The following is a 21443-nucleotide window of genomic DNA, read 5'->3' as shown; positions in this document are numbered from 1 at the left end:
GGCTGAGAGCCGCCACACTGCCCGTTCTGATCCCTAATCACCCAATTTTCTTACCTTTCAACATCTTCACTGCCACGGTCACTGCTTCTTTTGGCCTGTCTTTGTCAATCCCCACCGCCTCGGCCATGACCACTTGGCCAAAGCAACCTTCTCCCAAGGGCTTGCCCAGCGTCAGCCTGGAGGTGCAAACAGCAGATTAACACACAGCATCTGCTGCAGGGGTGCAGCCAGTGAAATTCCAGGGCTAAATATAAAAACCTTTCAACTAAAAACCTTTCAGCAACTTGCTGCAGTGCGAGGGAGGGGTTTATCATATGGAAGCAATAAGGGCTGGGGGCGCGTCGGTTTCCGCGCGCGCCGGGGTGTGTTTGCTTAGGGGTGGTGGAGTGAGCAGCTCAGAAAGGCACAGCAGTCACTAAACCCAGATTTTGAGAGCTTTTTGAGCTCTCCTCAAGGCTGCACTTGATGGCTTGTGAGGAGATGCAGTGTGGAGGGGCAGAGCTTTGAAAGAGCACCAGAGCATGGCTGGAGTTGGAGAGCAGCTAGCAGCAGGCCAGCGTCTCCTGTCACTGTGTCAGAGCTGCTCATCTCTGTGTCCACACTGACTGCAAGGAGGTGGGAGTCAAGTTTCAGCCACAGAGGGTCCAGCACAGTGGCTCTTTCTTGGCTGCAGGCTCTTTGCAGCCATAAAAGTCTTGGCTGAGGGGACCAGAAGGTGCCTCCTGCCTGCAGAGCCCAGGCTCTGCTCAGAGAGGGGAGGCAGAGACTGGGAAAAACAAACTCGGTTGTGATCACAGCACCAACACCAAACCCTCCTAAAAGGAGCAGTCACTAAGTGGGCTGTGCAGAATGCATTTTGTGGAGCATATTCCTGGTTGCAAAACCTGCTTAGATCTAACAGACAGACATAGGGGCGTCGATCTCAGCTTCATGAGGAGAAAGAGAAGAAATAAAAAAGGAACTTGAAAGCCTATGGGCAAAATCTTTTTGATTCCAGCCTGAGTGCTTAAGGGCTAGTGCCTTCACTTGCAGAGAATACCTTGTGACACCCAGCAGCAGTGCTGTGGCAGGAATCAGGGAGGATGCTCAGTGAGTGTGATGCTGATAACGTTATCCAACATAGAGGCCAGATTCGAGCATTTTTGTAAACAAATTCTCAAGGACTTGACTTTCCATGGTCAACAGGAGGATTTCACAGATATCACAGATTCAGTCTGTAGGGATTCAGTCTTAAAAGCCTGGACACCTGTCTTCCACGATGAAGCACAGGGAGAGGCTGTCATGCCATCACCAGGGATGTTAGATGAGGGATAAGTGATTTGAACCCCTGCTTATCTGCTCGGGCAGGGGACAGAAGTGAGGTGGCTCCTCCTGAGGGCAGCCAGCTCACTCTGTCACATGGGTTCTGGCTTCGTGAGAATTCCTCGAGCTGTTTTGGGCTGGTTTCTAAAGCAAATTCAAGTTTTTAAAAGGTGCAAAGACTGAAGGGCAGCATATGATATGCTGAGGTCACCCTGCCTTTTCTCCAGAGCTAAAACTGAATTTAGGGTCTTGGCAGAGAACAAACATTTGCACTGGAAACTGGTTAATTTATGTGCTATTGCCCTGCTAGGACCAAAATTACAAACCCCTCATTGTGTGCCTGCTGCCCCCCAGCCTAATAAACTGCCTCTAAATAGTCTCCTTTCATTGCAAATCTGCTCCCCCTACATTTGTGCTCAGCACTGGGTTGAAATGTTTAGCAACTCTAAAATTTTCCGCATTTAGTGGATCCCCCCAGGGCAGGGGCTGACAGGAGCACATATACAGACCCCCACTGTTGACCAGAGTGCTGCAGGTGGCAATTACAGCCTTTTGCTCTTGTTTTCAGCTAAACCAATCAAATGATTTCCAGAAGAGTTATCAGAAAGCTCAAAATTACAGTTTGTCTATTCAAAAGTTACAGCCCTGAACTTCCAGAGAGAACTGTCCATGATAAAAGGTGTTATTTTCTCAAAAGACCCTAAAGACTTCTTAAAGCTAGCACTAATTCTGACAAATAATCATGTTCATAAAGGTTCTACCTTTGTTAACATTATCTCTCTTCTGCATGCTTTTTTCTTATATTGAGCAATATGGTTACAGTTTTAATTAATTATGCAAAAGCTCATTTTGTATGTTAGTCAACAGACTTTGAAGAAAATATTATGCAGCCATGTGAATTTGAATATATCAAAATTCAGTATGCTCTGCTTGAAACCCATCACTTTTAAGCCACAGAAATTGCACATGCATGCACCCAATGTGCAAAATGTTCCCCTACATTAAAAATAATCATCTCTATTAATACATGTCAATACAAACTCAACACCAAATCCTACCCAGAGATATGACAGAAAGAAAAGATTGTACAATAGTATAATTTAGACTTTCTCTATCTCATACATGTTGTATTACCTGTTTTTTTAAATATTAGCCAATTAAGTAGTCAACTAAGAAACATGGGGAAATCACCATTGCCTTTCAACAGTGCTTGCATGTGGATATTTTTCCCAGTCTGGATCACACCAAATTTTCCTAACTTATTTCCTAACAGAGGAGCTACATTTCAGCAGAGCATCTCAAAACCTGCAATAAATCTGAAAATATAATCGGGGCTGCAGGCAGAAGAAATTCCATTTCTATTTAACCAAACTGATCTCAGACAATTGAACTGAATCTTCAGAGCAGCTTCAGGTAACTGAGATTTTTCTTCAAACCAGAAGAACCCTGGCAGACACGAGGAGTGATGCTTCCCCCTGCCATGTGTGTTTGGGGTTACTCAGACACACAGGGGAAGCAATCCACGTACTTATCTCTTGGGAACTCCCACTTTGGGTCTTCTGGCAGCTCATACTCCGAGACTCCAGCCAGCATGGGGGCATCAGCAGTGGAGGAGAGGCGGGTGGTGATCCTCACCAGGGGCGTGTTGGAGTTCATGGAGGAGCTCGAGTCGGCCGACACCTGTGGTTGCAATGCAAGATGCAACAAGGGAAAAAAAAAGATGGAGATGTAATCTTGGCCCAAAAGCTGAAAAACACCAGCACCTGACACCAAGCCAGCTCAGAACCCTGGTGTTAGGAAGTGGCTGAATCTAAAGTCTTGGTTCTAGTGCTCTGTTCTCACATTTAGCCTCCTCTGTATGCACAATACTGGCTCTAATGGCTGCCAATGCTCTCAGTCTGTCCCCTAAATCAAAAACCACATAAGTTTTAAATTTATTCCCTCAGAAGGCATTTTTGCTTATCATATTAATTTTTTTAAAATAAACTGGCAGTATTCACATCACTTCCCTCAGATATCCAAGTGGGCAGCTGATACCATGAGCAGAGGTGACCAATAAGTTCTCTTTTTCCACTCCTAGTTGTCCATGTCACCACATCTTTTCCCAAATCAGCACACCCAGGTGGGGCTCCATCTCTTCTCCCAAGGAAAAGCAACAGCACAAGAGTAAATGGCCTCCAGGGGAGGTTTGGATTGGATGTTAGGAACAGCTCCTTCAATGGATGGACTGTCAGGGCAGTGGTGGAGTCACCAACCTCAGAGGGATTTGAAATATGAGCAGATGTGGCACGTGGGACATGGTTTAGTGGTGGTCTTGGCAGGGTTAACATTTGGACCCAACGATCTTAAAGGTCTTTTCCAGCCTATATGATTCTACTACTTTGTACTTTCCAAGTACTCAATACTGAAAGCATCAAAAAGCAATCACAACACTTCAGTTTTCAATTAACTACATTCTTACTCTACAGGAAATGTGGGGAAGAGGTCCTAAAAATAACTCAGTTTTGAACCTCTGGAGTGTGATTTCTCATCAGCTCCAATATCATCCTTAGAGTACCAAAGGTACTTATTGATAAATATTCTGAAAAAAGAGGCTGCTGCTCCATCCATGCAATTTGTTTTGTTGTGAATCTTCTGTAAGGCTGTTTCCTCAAGCCTGCAAGCAGCAGCCTGACATCTGCTGCCCTCAGAGCTTCAAGTGAATACTAACACAAAATAGAAATGCTTGTATTGTCAGTCTTCCCCTCCTGAGAGTGAATCGTCCTTCTCTCTCCATGCCACGATTGCATCCTGGCCAAGCCCAAATCCATCAGCCAGGCTGGGATGAAGATGTCACAAAGCCACCACTGGCACCCATCCTCACACCATAGATCAGCAGGTTCTTCTCTTGGACCCAGCTGGAAGCCTGGAGCACCAGAGCACCCACACCTTTATCACCTGGATGAGGATCAGCTTTGCCACCAGGTTTGCTTATGTAAAATGCCACCAGGTTGCAGCTTTGTTCCACAAAATTAAGATTTAAAAAAGGCATCTTTCTAAAACCAGAGGTTAAGAGCGGAAAGAGGTTTCATAAGGAAGAGAATGTTAAGGGTTGCTATCAAAAAATGAATGTTGGTAACCAGATTTGCAGCTGACAGACCTTTCCTGATATCAGAAACAGCTCCTGGACACAAGATGAGGCCATGGAAAGAGAGAGTGAAACTGCACAAACACAAGGCCACCATTCAAAAATGAAAGGTGACTGCTTCTGCCCCACTCATCCCACCATCATGAATGTTAATAATATTTACTTTCAGCAAATACAAGTACCTGGCACATTCCTCTAGGAAAATAAATCCAGTGACCACTTGGGACACAAACAGAAAAGCAGTATTAAGGCAGACTATGGAGCTGTAAATAAATCAGTGAGTGAATATTGAATGGAGTTCTGAGAGAGAGAGATGCTGCCATGCCCAGCCTGCAGAGGGGAACTCACCTGCTGCACCAGGCAGCAGGACAACCAGGGCTGGAATCTGATCTGCCTTTTTTTTTTTTTTCCCCCCCTTCTCATTTTCATTATTTCACAACAGTTTGAAAATCATGCTTCATGAAATGAACCAGCTCAGCACCAAGAAATGTGCAAATCTCCAGTGTGGCAGCTCCTCTGCCCCCAACCCTCCTTTCCCGAATTCCACTTTTCTGCTATTTCTGGCCTCCATTTTTCTACCTCTCACCACAAACCTATCAATACTCTCTGACCACTTCCTCCATATTTCCAAAATCTACTTACTATTCTCCAGTCATTCTACCAAGATCTTTATTCAAGTCTTGATTCTTATATCCTTTATTAATTAACATTCCTTTTTCTTCTGCACCTGTCTTTGCCATTACAGCCATTGTTTTCAAGGGACAGAAGCGAAGCTACAAAATTTAGATACTTTAGGTATCAGAAATGGTCCAGAGTTCTGGATTCTGGGATCTTGGTTTTTTGGGGTTTTCTTTGGGTTTTTGTTTGGGGTTTTTTGTTGTGTTTTTTTTTTTTTTTTTGTTTGGTTGGTTGGTTTTTGTTTTCATTTTTTGGGTTTTGTTTTTGTTGTTCTTTTTCTTTTTTTATGAATACTACCATTGTACTAGACACTGTCTGGATCTCTTCCAGAGTTTCACTTTTTCACTACTTTTCACACTCACCATTCAGCAGCTTTAGCCTGGTTAAAGCCTATAAATACAAACTTACAATAAACTGAAATACTCCAGTGATGCATTTTAAACACAGAGCTTAAACAGCAATAATGTATAGAAAAGAGCAGATTAAAGGCTCTGCCAGTTTCCCTTTTAACACTACCCCACGTGTTTACCTCACAGCAGAACTGTGTGATGGGCCACAGATACTGGAGGTAACCAAAGTGCATTAATGATGAGAAATCCAGAGGAACTGCTCCACGCCTGGGAGAAGACAAATGCACTGCACTCCCAGGGAATATTCTCCTGATTGATTAACTGGAGCAGTACAAGGAGTTACAGCAACTCAAGGGCTATAAAAATCTGCTCCAGAAAAGATGAAGCCAACCCAGCCTGGCCTGTGGCTGGGGGAGATTTTCTGGTTTGAAATGGCCTCTCACCTTTCCTGCAATAAGAAAGGATTAACCTTTGATCTCCTCCCTTGAGCATTTTTTTTTTCACTGCCTTAGAGCACACTATAAAAGACTGAGGAAAACCCTACCTATTCCAAGGTCAGGAGACATGGTCAGCTTTAATCTACATTTAAGTGGCAGCTTTCTATATTTTTCTTTTTTTGTATTTTTCTTTTTTCCAGCCTGCCACGTGCAGCTCTGCTCTCCAACCCCTCACCATGCAGGTTCACCTGTCACAGGTGAATTAAACATTGTGGGGGCCCACTCAGTGTGCTGACACCCTGTTTTAGGTGATGACACTGCTCTAGGGAGGTGTTTCATTCCTTAATTAAAGAAAGAAAGGTGAAAGTCAGCTTGAGTTGGGCAGAGCACTGGAAGAACCATTGTGGTAGATGTTAACCTCAACAGGAAGGCAGAGCTCCACCAGAAAATACTCCTTGTGTGCTCCCTTTGTGCTTTTAGCAGGCCAGGAGTGAGAACAGCACCAGCCTCAGACAGACCTTCAGCTCCAAATCTGCACTGGAGAAGGAGAAAAGCCCAATGCACTCAAACCTCACCAACAATGCCTGAGTATATCCCAATTTTCACTACATCCTCCTCCCCTGACCAACACACTGTGCCTTAATCAGCTCTCAGTTAACGCTCTACAAGCATTTCTAAGCAGCAGAGCATTTAAAACAAACAAATCTTTGCTGGAATCTCTAAATGCCATGTGGCAAAATCAGCTGCAGAGCAGTGTGTAATTGTCTGTAATTGATTATGAAGGGTGTTTTCCTGCACTGATAATTCATACCATGTCCTGGAGCCTGGATCTGTCAGTTCTGGCACTCATGCTGGGACATTTTAGCAGGCATGCAGTGATTTCCTATAACTGTCAGCCTTTTTGAAGGCTCTGCAGTAAAAGTTTATTTGAAATCATATGCATATTTGTGTATTATAATTAGTAAATAATGCTGTTAGCTGCTGGTAGGAGCAGCACATCTGAGTGACCAGATGCAGGAAAATACAAGGTTAAATGCACTACACAAAATTGGGTAATCCTAATGTTAAGTACTGACATTTAAAACACATGCACCACCCCTCCATGAAAAGCACTCATTTGGAAACACTTATACACAAAATAATATCCAGTAAGTACCACTAGAAGAACCAGTAGTTTCCATAAAAAAAATCCAAGCATAAAGAAAAAAATAAGATAAATATTTAAGGTAATTTCAATTCAACAATATCTTACTGACAGTTGTGTATTAATCTTTGCACTTCATAGTCTATTCCTCTAAAAAATTATGATTTTATTGCTCAATATTACATGAAATACTACATTACTTTCCTTTTTCCTGATCACTTTTCTTTTTTTTTACATTTCTGCTGCCATCATCATTTGGAATTATTGAAGTACACCATTTTGAACTATTCTGCTGGGTGAGCTCAAGCCTCGCTTTAAATCGATCAGTCTTTGTTCACCACAAATACACCCATTATATCTTTATGAAGGATTAGACTCCACAACAACAATAGGCATAAATTAATAGAGTGTATTTTAAATAAAAAGCATAAGAAAGATCACTGCTTCCTGTTTAAGACACGTGCATGTTGAGGGGGTCCAAATTTGACAGATTGGCTGTGACAGCCCTAACAAAAACCTTTAGTGATGACAAACATTTGTACTTGACTTTGAGCAAGTCACAAGAGATGGGATTGTCTTTTTGTCTGCTTCAATTACACTTTATCTGTTAAAACAAAGGTTCTACAAAGTAGATGTACATCCTATTGAAGGCTAATCTGTATTTTTTTGGTTCAGTGGCCTTGTCACTTAAAGCCTGTCCTGCAAATCAGCTTGTGAAGCTCAATCCCAAAAATCCTTCATCCCCTTCCTCTCAAGCTGGTACCTCCATGCAGGTAATACTTAACTGCTTTGAGGAAAAGAGGAGCTGCCTGCTGGATTTACCTGGAAAAACCTGAAAATTGAGTACCAGATCCTGGTGAGGATGAGGATTGCAGGGGATGGGAGCTGATAATTCCTGACTTCGTGCGAATAGAACTGAATTTTGGCAGGGAAAAAACGCCTGCATGTGAGGAATGATAAAATCCTGTGGTAGCTCAGGCTAAACAGAGCAGGAGGAGCCAAACCAAACCATATGTTACTCAGCAAGACTCTTCTCCTGCTCAGACAAGATGGCATCAGAGCCGCGCAAACGTCTCTCTGTGAACCAGGATTATTTTCCAGCCCAGATCCTCAGGGACCCTGACCCAGCAGCAGAAGAGCTTTGAAAACAATATCAAGAATTTCCCAATCTGTGGCCTCATTTCTCTGGAATTCCAACAAATCCCTGGATCCCAGCCCTGCATCCAGCCCCATTCTCAAGCCTACCTGTCACGAGCATCTCACTCCTTCTCATCCTCTCACCTCATCCCTCACACACAGCACAAAGGGAAACCTTCTCTGATCCACAGATAAATAAAGGTTTAGTGGCAAAACCCCACCAAGTTTAAATACAGTCCTCTGAAATACAAATAAACTGGAACAAAGTGAGCTTGGTGGCACAATAAAACAGGGTTGAATGATCCAGAAACACACACCCTTTAAATAAAACATCTGGATTATTTTTCAATTCTTCGCTTGTGACAACAGCCCTGAAACCCAAAACCAGATTTAAAAGACGCAGGAACTGAAGAGCTGCTGCAGCCTCAGCACCAAGGAGAAATTAAGGAATATTCACAAGCAAATCTTCAGGGACCGCTTGTCTGATCCTGCCTTTGCAAACTGACCAGTGAAATCATCAAACCAGAAATACAGATTGCACACAATGCTTACAGTAGTTACATTTTCCTCCATGCAGACACAAAAGCACAGAGACCTTCAATGAGCAACTGCTGCTAACAAAACAGTACCAGGAACAATTGGGAGCAGTGGGATTTTTGCTTAGGGGTTGAAACAGCATTTGCACTTTCAAATATAAATATTTTTTTTAAAGTATTCCCAGTTTTAAAAGCAAAATGCTATTTCGGCTAAAAAAAAATGTAAAAACACTGGAATAAATTGATAAACCCCAACGTGACAAACATGCTGTAAGACAGTTTCTTTCCCCTGTGAAAACAATAGCTTTGGAGAAGGTCCACATTGCATCATTTAAGGATAAATAGCTAAACTGAGGGCAGTGGTTGGCACTGCTGTCACATGAAATGAAATAACACTCTGCTCCCCGAGGAACCATTTCCAGCTGACACAACTGAGCTCACACCAAACCCTAGGTATTTTTTATACCATCAACTTGTCTCTGAGTCATTAGGCTTTTATATTCAGGCAGAAATCTAATAAATGTCTCCTATCTAAGCAGTTGATGTGTATCTCCCTCTCTCTCTGGCTAAGCACACATCATCTGAAAGGGCTCCTTTGTCCAGAAATCTACACAGATCTTTCTAGCCAAGAGATGTGTGAATATTGAGCTGAGGGCTTCTCATCACTCTTTCTGACACATTCAGAGTGAAAAGTCCCTCTTTGTCCCAGTGATACTCAAGCAAATGAGTAAAATCATAAAATTAAAAAAAAAAAAAAAGGAAAAAACCCAACCCAAAGTGGCAAAGAAAGTCAGAAAAAAAGAAAAAAAAAGAATTAACACTTTTTGCTCATAAGACAAACCAAATATCTTTCAGACTGGGAAACATTCAGGTGCCTCACCTCAGGATTCTGTAAAATGCTGAATTCAGAGGATGGTAGCTAAAGCCTTCCACTCCCTGGTATTTTTAACCACGGAAATTCAGACACAATGAAACAAGGGTCCAGAAAAATGTAATGCTGTTCAGAATCTCCCACTCTGTGGGCCCATGCACCTCATTTCAAACACTTACCCACACTGAAGAGCCCTTTTTAAGGTACATGTATTACTCTGACAGTGACAATATTCTGGACAGACTGCAAAAACAAGTCTGCAAAGATCCTGCACCACTTCCTCCTGGTGCAGATGGACACAAAGTGAACCCTCACACCCCAATGCCCTGGCCAGAGCCTGGATCCAGCCCTCTCAGAGTTATTTTGGCTGCTGAGGTGAACCCCAGCCTCAAATTCCAACATCCCCCATCGTGCAGGGCTGAAACCTGGGGGTGCAGAGCTCTGGCCTCAAGGCCTATTGCAAGAAAATCAAAATCTATTAAACTCCAGCTCCTAAAAACTCCTAAAAACCACAAATCCTTCAGGAGAGGACAGTGTGTGGGAATGGAGGCTGTTTTGGCAGGTGGTGGCCTGTGATAAAGCCAAAGTCCTGTTACTTATTCAACTGGTGTGTTGCTCGTGGCATCAGCCTCTCCAGAATTGTTCATTGCCAGCCACAAACAATTGTAAAATGTATTACATGTGATGCTGTTGTGTGCATTTTAAATCTGGCACTTACTTTTGTTTCTTGCTCAAAAGCATCATTATCTTAATCAAGCTGTCCAAGATCTGATATAGTATCTCCCCTATTTTTACTTTATTACAGTCTTTTTCTATTTTGGGGTGTTTTCTGGATGCCTAGCTATAAAAGTCCCTCCCTCCAGTCTTCAAAAGTCTTCCTGAGAAATACCTCTCTGTATCTGGTACCTAGTTACCACAACAATAATCACCTTAGAAACATCATAAATATACAATTAAATAGGATTCTGTTCCAAAGCCCATTAAAGCAGTAACATTTTTTCCATTGACAAGCTGTGGGATCAGGCCCCAAAATACTTGAAATACATTTTTTTTTCCTCATCTCCAGACTGCTAATACAGAACATATTTCAGTTTTTACATTTCTCCTACCCTGATTTCCTTGAGACACCCATTGTTATGCTAAGACCTCTTCTCCATCCCACCCGCAATCCGCTATAATTTGTTAACTCCCTTCTTCTCTTCCCTTTCCTCAGCAGGAGGGATGTGCTGGCTTAGTTGTTGGGGTAAAAAATAAGTTTTTTGTAACTCTTTATCTACTTTCTGTTACCTGTCTGCGCAGGGGGATTCTCTTTGTGAGCTTGTGGACGGCGGGCTGGCTGCTGAAGTCTGGCTTCTTGGTGGTGTTCTTCATGCGGCACATGATCACTGTCAGCACCATGCAGGCTATCAGGAACACCCCTATGCAGTAAATTGCTATTTCCAGGTAGTCTGGAGAGGTTGGGTATTCCTTTTCTTTCTCAGGAGCTGGATGGGAAGGTTTTGGGAGGGAACAATCAGGCCACAGGGTTAGAGAACAGGGCAGTGTTTGGCACAGCGCTTGGAGCAAAGTAATGGTAAAATAGAAAATATAACCAATTCTTGTGTGGTATTCAGAGCACTGGATGTTTAGGCCATCTTGTAATCTGAGAGTAATTTTCTACTCCAGATTATTGCTTTGATTTTTATCTGAGAGTAATTCTTTTTTCCAGATTACAGCTTTGATTTTTCAGTTTGCACTGAGTGTGAGCTTGTGCATCTATGTATGCATAGACAAACATACACATGTGTCTGCCTAGGTAGGTACGTAGGTATACATTGAAATATTGCCTTAATCATATCCTTATCATATGAGTAATATCCTTAATCATATGAATAATGATTAAGGGTAATTTTAGAGAGAAGCAAAAACTGTTCAAATTAGGCTCAGGTTCATTTTGTTACTTGAGTCAAAATGTGTAAGTACAGCAATTCGTGTGAACCACACAAAAGCACATCCAAAGATAAAACTGTGAATTAGCTAGCCTGAATGAAAAGTGTCTAAATTTTAAAATAAATATATGGGCTTGAGCCTGCTTGAGTCTGCCTGTTTATTCAAAATTTGTAGTACGATCTCAAAATACAGAGGGAAGGGAGGATGAATCAGTCCCCCATCATCTATAAACTCAGCTTAGGGGTTTCAAAAGGGTTTCAAGGAGCTGGCTGTCCAGCTGCTCAGCCAGCTGTGCTTTATGCTGGGTGCCCAACTCCCCTGAGGTCCTTTGAGGAGCCCAGTGCTGGATTAAAAAGCATAATTGAAGTGAAAAACTAATTGGCAGTGACACGTTAATTAACGAGCCCTCTTGTGCGAGGACTGCGCTCTTTCAAGTAACCTCATCAGTGGTTACTGGCCTATGAGATTAGATTTGGGAGGGAGTGGTTCTCCAGAGCTGTTACTCTGATTGAAACCATTTTGAAGCTATCTTCAAGACAGTTATATGTGCAAACAGTGTCCCTAATCCCTTATCTGGGATTCAACCCCCGGATAAACAGCATTCCACAGCCATCAGTGGTCACTCCGCAAGCAATGCACGTTTCATGCTGAAATGTTCTTGTGCCTTTCCAGGCTTAGAAAAATACTTTGTTGAAGAAAATTGGTTTAAAAAAAATGCTGTTTAAGCACTTGCAAAATGCAAACACTGCCAGCAGAAGCAAGCTCTACACAAGCACTGCTTTGCCTGCTTGGTGACACCTCACAGGCTTGGGGTTCAGTTCAGAGTGAGATGGAATAAAGCTGCCTTGTTCAATATATTTCAATAAAAGGTAAGAAATTATCTGCAGACAGTGGGAATGTTTAACTCCCACACTGTGAGGCTCAGCAACACACACATGCAGGTTTTGTACCTCTTCCTTAGGATTAACAATTAATAAATGTTAAGCACAAGATGACCCAGCAAACCTCAGGTGGTTCATGTTTTTTTCCAAAGGAACTCCTGAGGCAGCTGCCAACAGTTATAAATGAGAAAATTTGACTAATGTCAAAACCAACTACAGTTACATCTTCTAACAGCTGATAATAATTTTCAGGCAATAAAGCACATTGATGTTTGTTTCTTCTAAGGACAGAAACATCATCAACCCCAGAACAGCAAGACATGCTTTGCAGTAAAAGCAAATGACTACTTGTTTCCTTAGAGCATGCAATGTTTAAAGATGCACGGAGCCGATTCCCAAGATATGGAAGGCACTGCTTCTGTACATGATCCTCTGGCATTGAAACTGGAATTTCCATGAGAGATTTGCATGATAGGTAAAAGTGAATTGAAGTACACTGAACAGCTCAGGCATTTTAATGAGCCAGTACATAACTATGGCCAAATTAGTTCCAAACTTTGTAACAAACTGAATTTCATCCTCTTGACAAAGTTTACAATGATTTACAGGCTGATTATCAGTTGTCTCATTGAAGTGCTAAGGAAATGCAGCTCCTTAGCATTTCTGATGATGTAAAAACATTTCAATTAAGTGCAATAGCCACACACCCCACACCATTTTTTGTTGTTGTTGCTGTTTGATTTTTGGAGTTGCAAACTTGTGACAGAACAACTCACTGGCTTGAGACAACTGTGCTTAAAAAAAACCAAAATCATTGTAAAAGTCTTTTTTTTTTTTTTTTTTTTTTTTTTTTAAGACAGAAGCCGTGCTAATTCTGCAGCAATCAACAAAGGGGAGGGGGGAAAAAAAAGAGGAAAAACCACAGAAAGAGAGCAGTGTATACCTGGCAGAACTGTCAACCATGCAGTGTGAAAGGATATCCCAATAGAATTACCCGCCAAGCATGTATACTCCCCAGCATCCTCAAAAGTTACATTCCGAATATAGAGAACCTCAATCTCTTTGTCCGTGGTGTTAACACCGGCAGCCTAAAAAAAAACAAGAGGGAAGCAAGAGAAAAAGCTAGACACTGAGAGAATTTTTGTGGATAGGGAGGTGGAGCCACGGGGCTTTGCACTTGGTAAAGGCAGAGGTGCAGAGATGCAAAGCTCCTTCCCCATCCACAATCCCTCATCCAAAAGGCGTTTACCAACAGGTCCCAGCTCACCTCAGAAAGTAATCAACACCCTTCACCAGACCTAAACTCACCACCTAAACATGCATGCAATCAAAAGACATGGAAAAATTCACCCACAAATCTTTTTTTTTTCTCCTTCTTCTTTTATGACAAGAGAAAGTTGAAAGAAAAACAAAGAGAAAACAAAGTAGGACAGAATGTGGGATCCTTCACGTGTAGAGACCTGTTTCAGAGGAAAGAATTTACCATAAAAGCATACTCTAAAATGATAAAAAAGGGGTGAATTCTGGTCCAAAAGACAACTTAGTAGCTGTCTTAGATTGTATGATCCTTGCATCACCCACTGCACTGCAGTTTTGAGTAGTAACTACTACTGTACATTGTGAAGAGTTGCCAAATCTCATTTAAATCTCATATCTGGAAACATTTGATGGTTTGCCTAGAAGCACAGTGGAAAGTATCCCAATCCTTGCTCAAAAATCAGAGATCTTGTTCAGTTGTGGCTCTCACAGATAGGACAGAAAATACTTCAAAGGTTTGAGAAGTATTTTCTCAGGAGATGAAAATAAAACATATTTTTCTACATCTTAAAGATTGAGAGGAGAAAAAACTCTGCACATTTTGTGGTTTTTACTGGTCATCTTCCAGACTTGTTGCTTGACATTGTACACCAATCCAAGTAGCAGCGATTATCCAAACTCATACAAATGGAGTAAATCTTAGGTCTGGAACTTTCCAGCTGCCCCAAGATGGGCACGTCAGGACATCAACATCAAGATCTCAGTGATGAAGGATTAGAGAAATTAATGTTTGATACTTTTGATCTCTGTTCTGTTCAAAAATGTTACTTTGAAATACACAATCAGGGAATAAATACCTTTTTATTGGACAATTTGGAGGTAAAATTAGTTGTGGGCTGCAGTCACACAGTTAGCTGTCTTTATTGTTACTCACCCAGTTAGTAATGGTTGAGTAAGACCTGAAAAACCCTCCCACCTGCACAGTCACAGTGACTAAACTGACCTGACTTGTGCTCCAGGGGGTTTTTATGTGAACAGGTCACACACATACACACCTATGTGTATATATAAACACACACTGCTAGGCTGTAATTACATTATTCAAGGAGTACCCTCTGTGTGAACTGCAGAGTATGCAGAATTAGCAACAGAACTGTCCAACACACACACAGACACAAAGACACCAAAGAGAGAATAAAGATCAACAAACAGAAACCAAAGCAGTGCTTCTGGTACAGAGAATATTGTGGGAATTTTTCCATGGCTGCTGGTGCAACACCAGCTGCATCACCAAAGGAGGATTACACATATACCACCAAGGCCAGAGAGTATCCTACAAGCTGCCTGCAGTCTCCCAAAGCACCATTCTTTCCAGCTTGCTTTAAAAAACGTTGTTACCTTGTACACTTGGCAGAACAGAGAGCCAGGCAGACTGGTTGGCCTCCCCTATATAATTGGAGACCTTACAAATATATTCTCCAGCATCCGCCTCTGTCACATTGTACAGTGTCAGCACTTCAGCATTGGAACTATTTATCCCCGAGTGCTAGAACAGACCAATAACACAGGAGAACAAGGTCACTGCTGCCCAGAATGGACACCAATCTGTCTATGGTCCCACCACCAACACGTCACCAGAATATCAGCCTCTAAACATTGAAGGGTTTGGGAGTTTTGTTATTGTTGTGGGTTTTTTTTTTTTTCCTTTTGGTTGTTGTTGTTTGGTTTTCGTACATCCGCAGCTTCACACGAAGAGTTCGAGAACAGCAGCATGGGGGGAAAAGGAATCCACCTGGGCAGGTATTGCATGGGACAAGCAGGTACAGAGCCTGTCAGAGTTTTGGCAATGCCACCCAGCTTGGAAAGCTTCATTTTCCCTGGTCAGGCTTGCTCCATACTGGCAGGAATGACAGTACCAATACACTGCTCCAAACCAGACATCTCTGCAGGCTCAGCATCCACACAGCCCAGTCCTCCAGCAAGCTTTTGGCTGCAGCTGCCATGTTTCTTTGAAATCAAGAGGCTGAAGAAACATGAAAGAAATGGAGTAGATTGTCCCAGGTATGTTTTGGATGCTTTCTACCCATACAAAAATGTCAATGATGTTCTTTAGAAGAATTTTCATTTTTTTTTCTGAGCAATTCATGCCTGAAACATTCAGATACAAAGGACTTTTCATGGAAGTAAAAAGGAGCAAAACAGTGTCTATAAGCTGCACAGTTAGCATTCAGACAAGCAAATGTTTATCTAACTCATCATTTCACTTCTAACATAAACATCTCCACTTTCAAAAGAAGCTCGGAACTCAAAATCCTTGGATTTACACCGCGCTCTAAAGAAGGCACCACCGCTGCCGGCACCTGCGAAGCCTCACCTTTAAAACCTGGAGATAAGGGAGCCCATCTGGCCCGTATTTACTGCCGTTCTTCTCCACGTGCTTTATCCACTGGATGTGGGGCTGGGCATCGCTGTAGACCTTGCAGACAAACTCCACATCCCCGCCGACCACGGCGGAGGCGTTGGCGGGGAGCCCCGCCTGCAGGATGGGCCGGTGCGGGGAGCGCTCTGCTCCAGCAGGCAACGGAGGAGAAACAGAGAGAAATAAAGATGCATAAATAAGCAAGGCTGCCAAGAAAACTGTAAGTGAACCCCAGCCAAAAAAGCCCTGTAAGCCTGTTGGCTGACTCCTCCGAAATAACACCGCGGCCAAAGCGTGTAACAAAACCTGCAGTTCAAAGGAGATGGCTTGAGCGCTACACTTGTAATTTAAAGAATAGCCATTTGTGGGGAGGGGGGAAAAACGAGTGCTTAAACACTCTGCTCGTTTTCCATGGTTTAACTCAGCGCCAATTAGGTAAAATATCTCCTTTTGGGTTTTTTTAAGCTACCGTAATTAAGTTACCTCTGAGTTCTAAAATGTCTTGACTCGGCTAGACCTCCACACATTAAGAAGAAATATTGTTGATTAATTTTGATACATTAATTGATTATTGATTAAGAAGAAATATTATTGATTAATCTTGGATAATTCTTGGTTTAAAACATGTTAAAATAAACCAAAAGGAATTTCTCAAAAGTAACAGAAGCCTCAGCGTGCAGGATGCACAAATGAGGCAGCTCAGCTTCCTAAAATGCTCTAAATCAGCGCCACCACCACCACTGCTCTCTGCTTCACCCAGACACAGCAGCAGAAACACTGCTTCATTCTTGTTCTCATGAAAACACAGGCAAATACAGAGTTCTCTGGAAAACTGAAGTATTAATGTATTTAATGTGAGCCAATTCAGCTTCTAATCTATGCCCATGCATAAGCATTTGGAACTGCCCAAGGAGGGCATCTAAAGTCATGTATGTGTGTAGATGTGCCACCTGGGGATGTGGTTTAGTGGTGGCCTTGGCAGTGCTGGGTTAATGGCTGGACCCAATGATTTCAGAAGGCTTTTCCAACCTAAACAATTCTGTGAATCAGAAGTTAAATGCTCACTGGCCATCCCCAGCCTCAGCTCCCCGTTCTCCCCTGCTCCAGGAATTCTTTCAAAGACAAGTAAAAAACAGCAGACCTAAATATTTATTTTTAGAGGCTATATACTGTAAAAGCTCTGACATTACAAGCCAAATCAGCTGAATTTCAAACCAAGCGTTCCTTCTTAAACATACTTGTCTCCAATAAATTGTTTCACAAGCAAACACTGTGAGTATAATAGCAAATAATGATGCCATTGAACAATGGGATCTTTTATACACTCCAATATATTTGGCATGCAGCAAACATCTACTGGGAATTTATTCACTGAGGCTATGCTGGCAGCACACTACAAAGCAGCAGTCTTATTTTACTTGTGGCAAAAGTGCATTTGCAATGCAGTTATTAAATTATTCCATGGCTATGTGTGTCATTTTCGAAGATCTAGGAACAGTTTCATATTTTTTAATTTGTAAATTGCTGTATAACATATAAATTATTATTTTATGGTTCTGGAGAGAACTTTTAGTTTCTCACCTTATACTAAATAAGTTTTAATTCCATCTCCCTCATTCCTTCATTTGGGTACAAAACCAAGCAAGCAAAAATCTCTCTTTAATAGAAACCTTACACCATCTTCCAAAACTTATTACAGCTGCCTTCAGTATAAAATGAAACCTTAGAGAATGTTATTTAAAATGTTTTTTAGAAGTCAGTAGGCCTCATGTTTCATTTCTCCACATCAGGGTTTGATTTCCTTTGTGACCTTATTCTCTGCCCTTTAACAAACCAGAGAACGAAGCCTGAAACATCTTGGAAAAGTTCCTACTATGCCAGCATCCACACACGAGATGTGTTTAGTTTATCCTGATAGCCATCAATGATTTCATCTTTTATTGATGACTGTCAAGCATTTCCTCTACCAAAAAAGAAGAGGCAAAGCAAAGGACTAAAAGCAGAGTTCTCACACTCTTGGCCCCCAATTGCATTTAAAAAAATTAAAGTGCGTGCATACAGAAGGGTATGTATGTATGGCCATTTGTGAGATTTCTTCTCTAAGGGTAAATGTGTTAAAATGAACTTTTGTTGCCCTCCCCCACATGGATCAGTGTTCACCAACTCCTCCACTTCAGCAGAGAGGAGCAGTCCTGTGGCCAACAGGCAAACAGCACAGGAGAACAAATCCATCACCATGCAAATCCAGCAGGGCTTCATGGCAAACCTGGGTCCAAAGAGCCCACAAAATACACTCAGGATTGGGGAAAACAGCTACAAAGAAACTTCCACTAATTACCAATGACCAAGTTTAATTTTGTACAGCACCTTCTCCTGGAAATATTCATTTCAGGATGTTACCCAAAACATCCTGAAGTTATCCCACCTCTCTGCAAACCCACACACATCTCAGGACTCTGCTCAGCACAGGTACTGTCAAAGCCATATTCATAAATCTCACATCACTATTCAGCATTTAAAATACAAGCTGCACATTTGTAAGCAGATATCATCACTCAAACAGCCAGCTGCACTAATATTAGATGGAAACAGTGTGTTCCTTTTTACTGAGTACCAGCAAAGGAGCCAAAGTTGCCTTTAAAAAAATCTTTAAGGCTGGTGAAAGTGATATTATCATTGCTGAATAATTATAATCAGGATCATCACTGAAACATTGTGACCATATACATCTCTAGTTATTTAAACAATATTTTCACACAAAACAAGCTGGCAATGAATCTCATAGCTCTGGAGCCTGATTTCACTATTCCTCTTGTTCATTAATATTGAACAAACACTTTGAGAAATAAATATATGCTGCCTGAACACTGACATTTCAGTGTTACAGTGTCACTGATGACACAATTTGTTATAAAATCAAGTCAAAAACATATGCTGTAATTCAGAAAATCACCCCCAATGTGTTTCATGCTGGTTCCCACTATAAAATATAGACACCAGCTTGCAGTTTACATACAAAATCAACATCATCCCCATCTGAGGAATTAGTTATCTACAAAACACAGAGTCAAAATGAAGGCCACAAGCACCTAAATTTTACACCACCATAAAAGTGCCCAGGGCTTGAGCATTTCTGCTCACTTATCTGTAGGCAAACAGAGTCGCTATCTGAAGGGATGACTGACAAAAAGACCTCGCCCAAAAGGCTTAGAGGAAGCTGTCATTTAGCCTGTTAATGTTAAAACTTCAAAATACCTCCCTCCAAGAGATAAAACTACAAAGAATCCAGGAAAGCTGGAAAATTCCAAGTTCCAAAAACAAAAGCCAGCACAATGGAAGGAGCTCCCCAGGAAGTTCCAAGCACTGCAGGACTTCTAGAGATGGTGGGAGCCTGTCCTGCTACTGGAAATGACTGTTGGAGCTCACACACTTCACAAGGAACCCTGAGAACTGAATCTTTAAGGAATTTAAGCCCTGAACAGAGGATGTCTAAAAAAGGGACTCATCTCTTCCCCATCTTGGCTTTATTTGCATCTATTTTTTTGCTGAGCAGGGTGAAGGAGAGAGAAGAGAGGAGAAGAGAGGAGAAGAGAGGGGAAGAGAGGAGAAGAGAGGAGAAGAGAGGAGAAGAGAGGAGAAGAGAGGAGAAGAGAGGAGAAGAGAGGAGAAGAGAGGAGAAGAGAGGAGAAGAGAGGAGAAGAGAGGAGAAGAGAGGAGAAGAGAGGAGAAGAGAGGAGAAGAGAGGAGAAGAGAGGAGAAGGCAGGAGAAGGCAGGAGAAGGCAGGAGAAGGCAGGAGAAGGCAGGAGAAGGCAGGAGAAGGCAGGAGAAGGCAGGAGAAGGCAGGAGAAGAGATGCAACCGTAGGAAGTGAAGATGCTGGGGTGTGGAGGTGGGTGACAGGGCCCAAACCCACACTCTCAGAGCCAAGGGAGGCCAGCAGACACGAGCCCATCCACCCCTGCACCCTGGAGCAGGATGGAGCAGCCATGGCAAGGGAGGCTGCTCGCCAAGCACGCAGCACAGGGGAGATGCAGGGCAGGAACTGCTGCTGCCAGAGGCCACTGGGGAGGGATTGTGGCTGAGAGAGTGGCACTGCTGCCACCAGAGAGCCTTGGCAGGCACAGCAGACAATAACCCCGGAAGGGGGGAGCTCCAGGTCTGGGCCAGGCCAAGTCTCCTTAGCAACCTGGCTGTGCCAGGGGCTGAGAAGAGTTCTGGCAATTGTCTCTCCAAGGCTCCTTGTCACCCCAGCACAGACAGTTCAGGACCTTTCAGGGGAGCTAAAAGCCAGAGCCAAGGCCCATTGAAGTCAGGGGGAAAACTCACAGGGAACTCAATGGGCTTTGCATAAGGCATCTGATTCATTGGAAACAAGAAAATGAAAACTACTCTTACTTTCTGCTTTTCAATGTGCTTGTTTCCTCTCCTTGCAAATGTGTGATTCAAGTGTGGGCTAGAAAAATAAAAGCTTAATAGCAAATGCAAGACCAAGCATGAGTTCTGGGGACAATGGAGAGATCCTCAATTAAGGGGGGAAGGGAGGCAGAAAAAGATTACCTAATTTTTAGCTAGACATTTATCAGAGCCTCCAATCACAGTTTTGAAATGTTACTGACTTCTAAGGACTCATCTTGATGGCTGCCACTGAGCAGCTACAGAGGGATCCCTCAAATGATGCCTCTGGATCAACAGGCCCTGGTAGAGGTTCTGTGCATTCAGCCATCACTGAATGAGAAATGAAGTAGTTCCGGCTGTCACTGCAAACACAGAGCTGCCATTCCCTCTTCCTGCCCTGGTCAGCACAGCACCCTCAGCTCTAGTTGCTTATTTTGCCTGACTCCAAGTTTGGGAATTATTCACAGCAGCCTGGACCCCGTTTGGAGAAAACACTATCCACTCCCAGGCACCTTCCCTCAGAAGCTGCAACATCTGCTGCTTTGGAAGATGCCAATTATGCTGTAAATCATGGGTCTGAAAAGCATCCTCCAGCATTTCAGGCCAGACTGTAATCACAGTCTCTTGCATTGGCTTGGGCTTCACAGTGTAAACTTGCAAGATTGAGTTGCAAGCCTTAAAAAAATTAACCACAGCCTTTTCTTTGCAGGCTTGGACTGAAACATTCCTCCCTCTGTCTTTCATCTTCACCAAGGAGCAGCACTTTCCCACCATTTCCAATGAAGTGTCACCCATCTCTGGGGCATCTCTGGGACACCCAGAGCCCTCTCCAGCAGTGTCACCCATCTCTGGGACACCCAGAGCTCTCTCCAGCAGTGTCACCCATCTCTGGGACTCTCCAGCAGTGCCACCCATCTCTGGGGCATCTCTGGGATACCCAGAGCCCTCTCCAGCAGTGCCACCCATCTCTGGGCACTAGT

General features: G+C 42.8%; 1 protein-coding gene across 10 annotated transcripts in view; it reads right to left on the bottom strand.

Annotated features, from left to right (window-relative positions):
* FGFR2 (fibroblast growth factor receptor 2) overlaps positions 1-21443 on the bottom strand; it is an 81158-nt gene that overhangs the window by 14004 nt on the left and 45711 nt on the right. For 4 of the 10 annotated variants that reach the window (XM_059477641.1, XM_059477644.1, XM_059477639.1 and 1 more), the window contains 5 exons: positions 16024-16214; positions 15048-15195; positions 10864-11066; positions 2831-2982; positions 55-176 (listed from right to left, as the gene is read on the bottom strand). In XM_059477641.1, coding sequence (XP_059333624.1) covers positions 55-176; positions 2831-2982; positions 10864-11066; positions 15048-15195; positions 16024-16214 — 816 coding nt within the window. Of the gene's footprint in view, positions 1-54; positions 177-2830; positions 2983-10863; positions 11067-13335; positions 13481-15047; positions 15196-16023; positions 16215-21443 lie in introns of all 10 variants that reach the window. The other 6 variants (XM_059477642.1, XM_059477645.1, XM_059477637.1 and 3 more) reach the window with 3 other exon arrangements.

This window comes from Ammospiza nelsoni, chromosome 8, assembly GCF_027579445.1.
Source record: "Ammospiza nelsoni isolate bAmmNel1 chromosome 8, bAmmNel1.pri, whole genome shotgun sequence".
In the NCBI taxonomy this organism is placed as follows: Eukaryota; Metazoa; Chordata; class Aves; order Passeriformes; family Passerellidae; genus Ammospiza; species Ammospiza nelsoni.
Note: the sequence above shows the minus strand (reverse complement) of the source record. Positions and strands in the feature narration are given on the sequence as shown.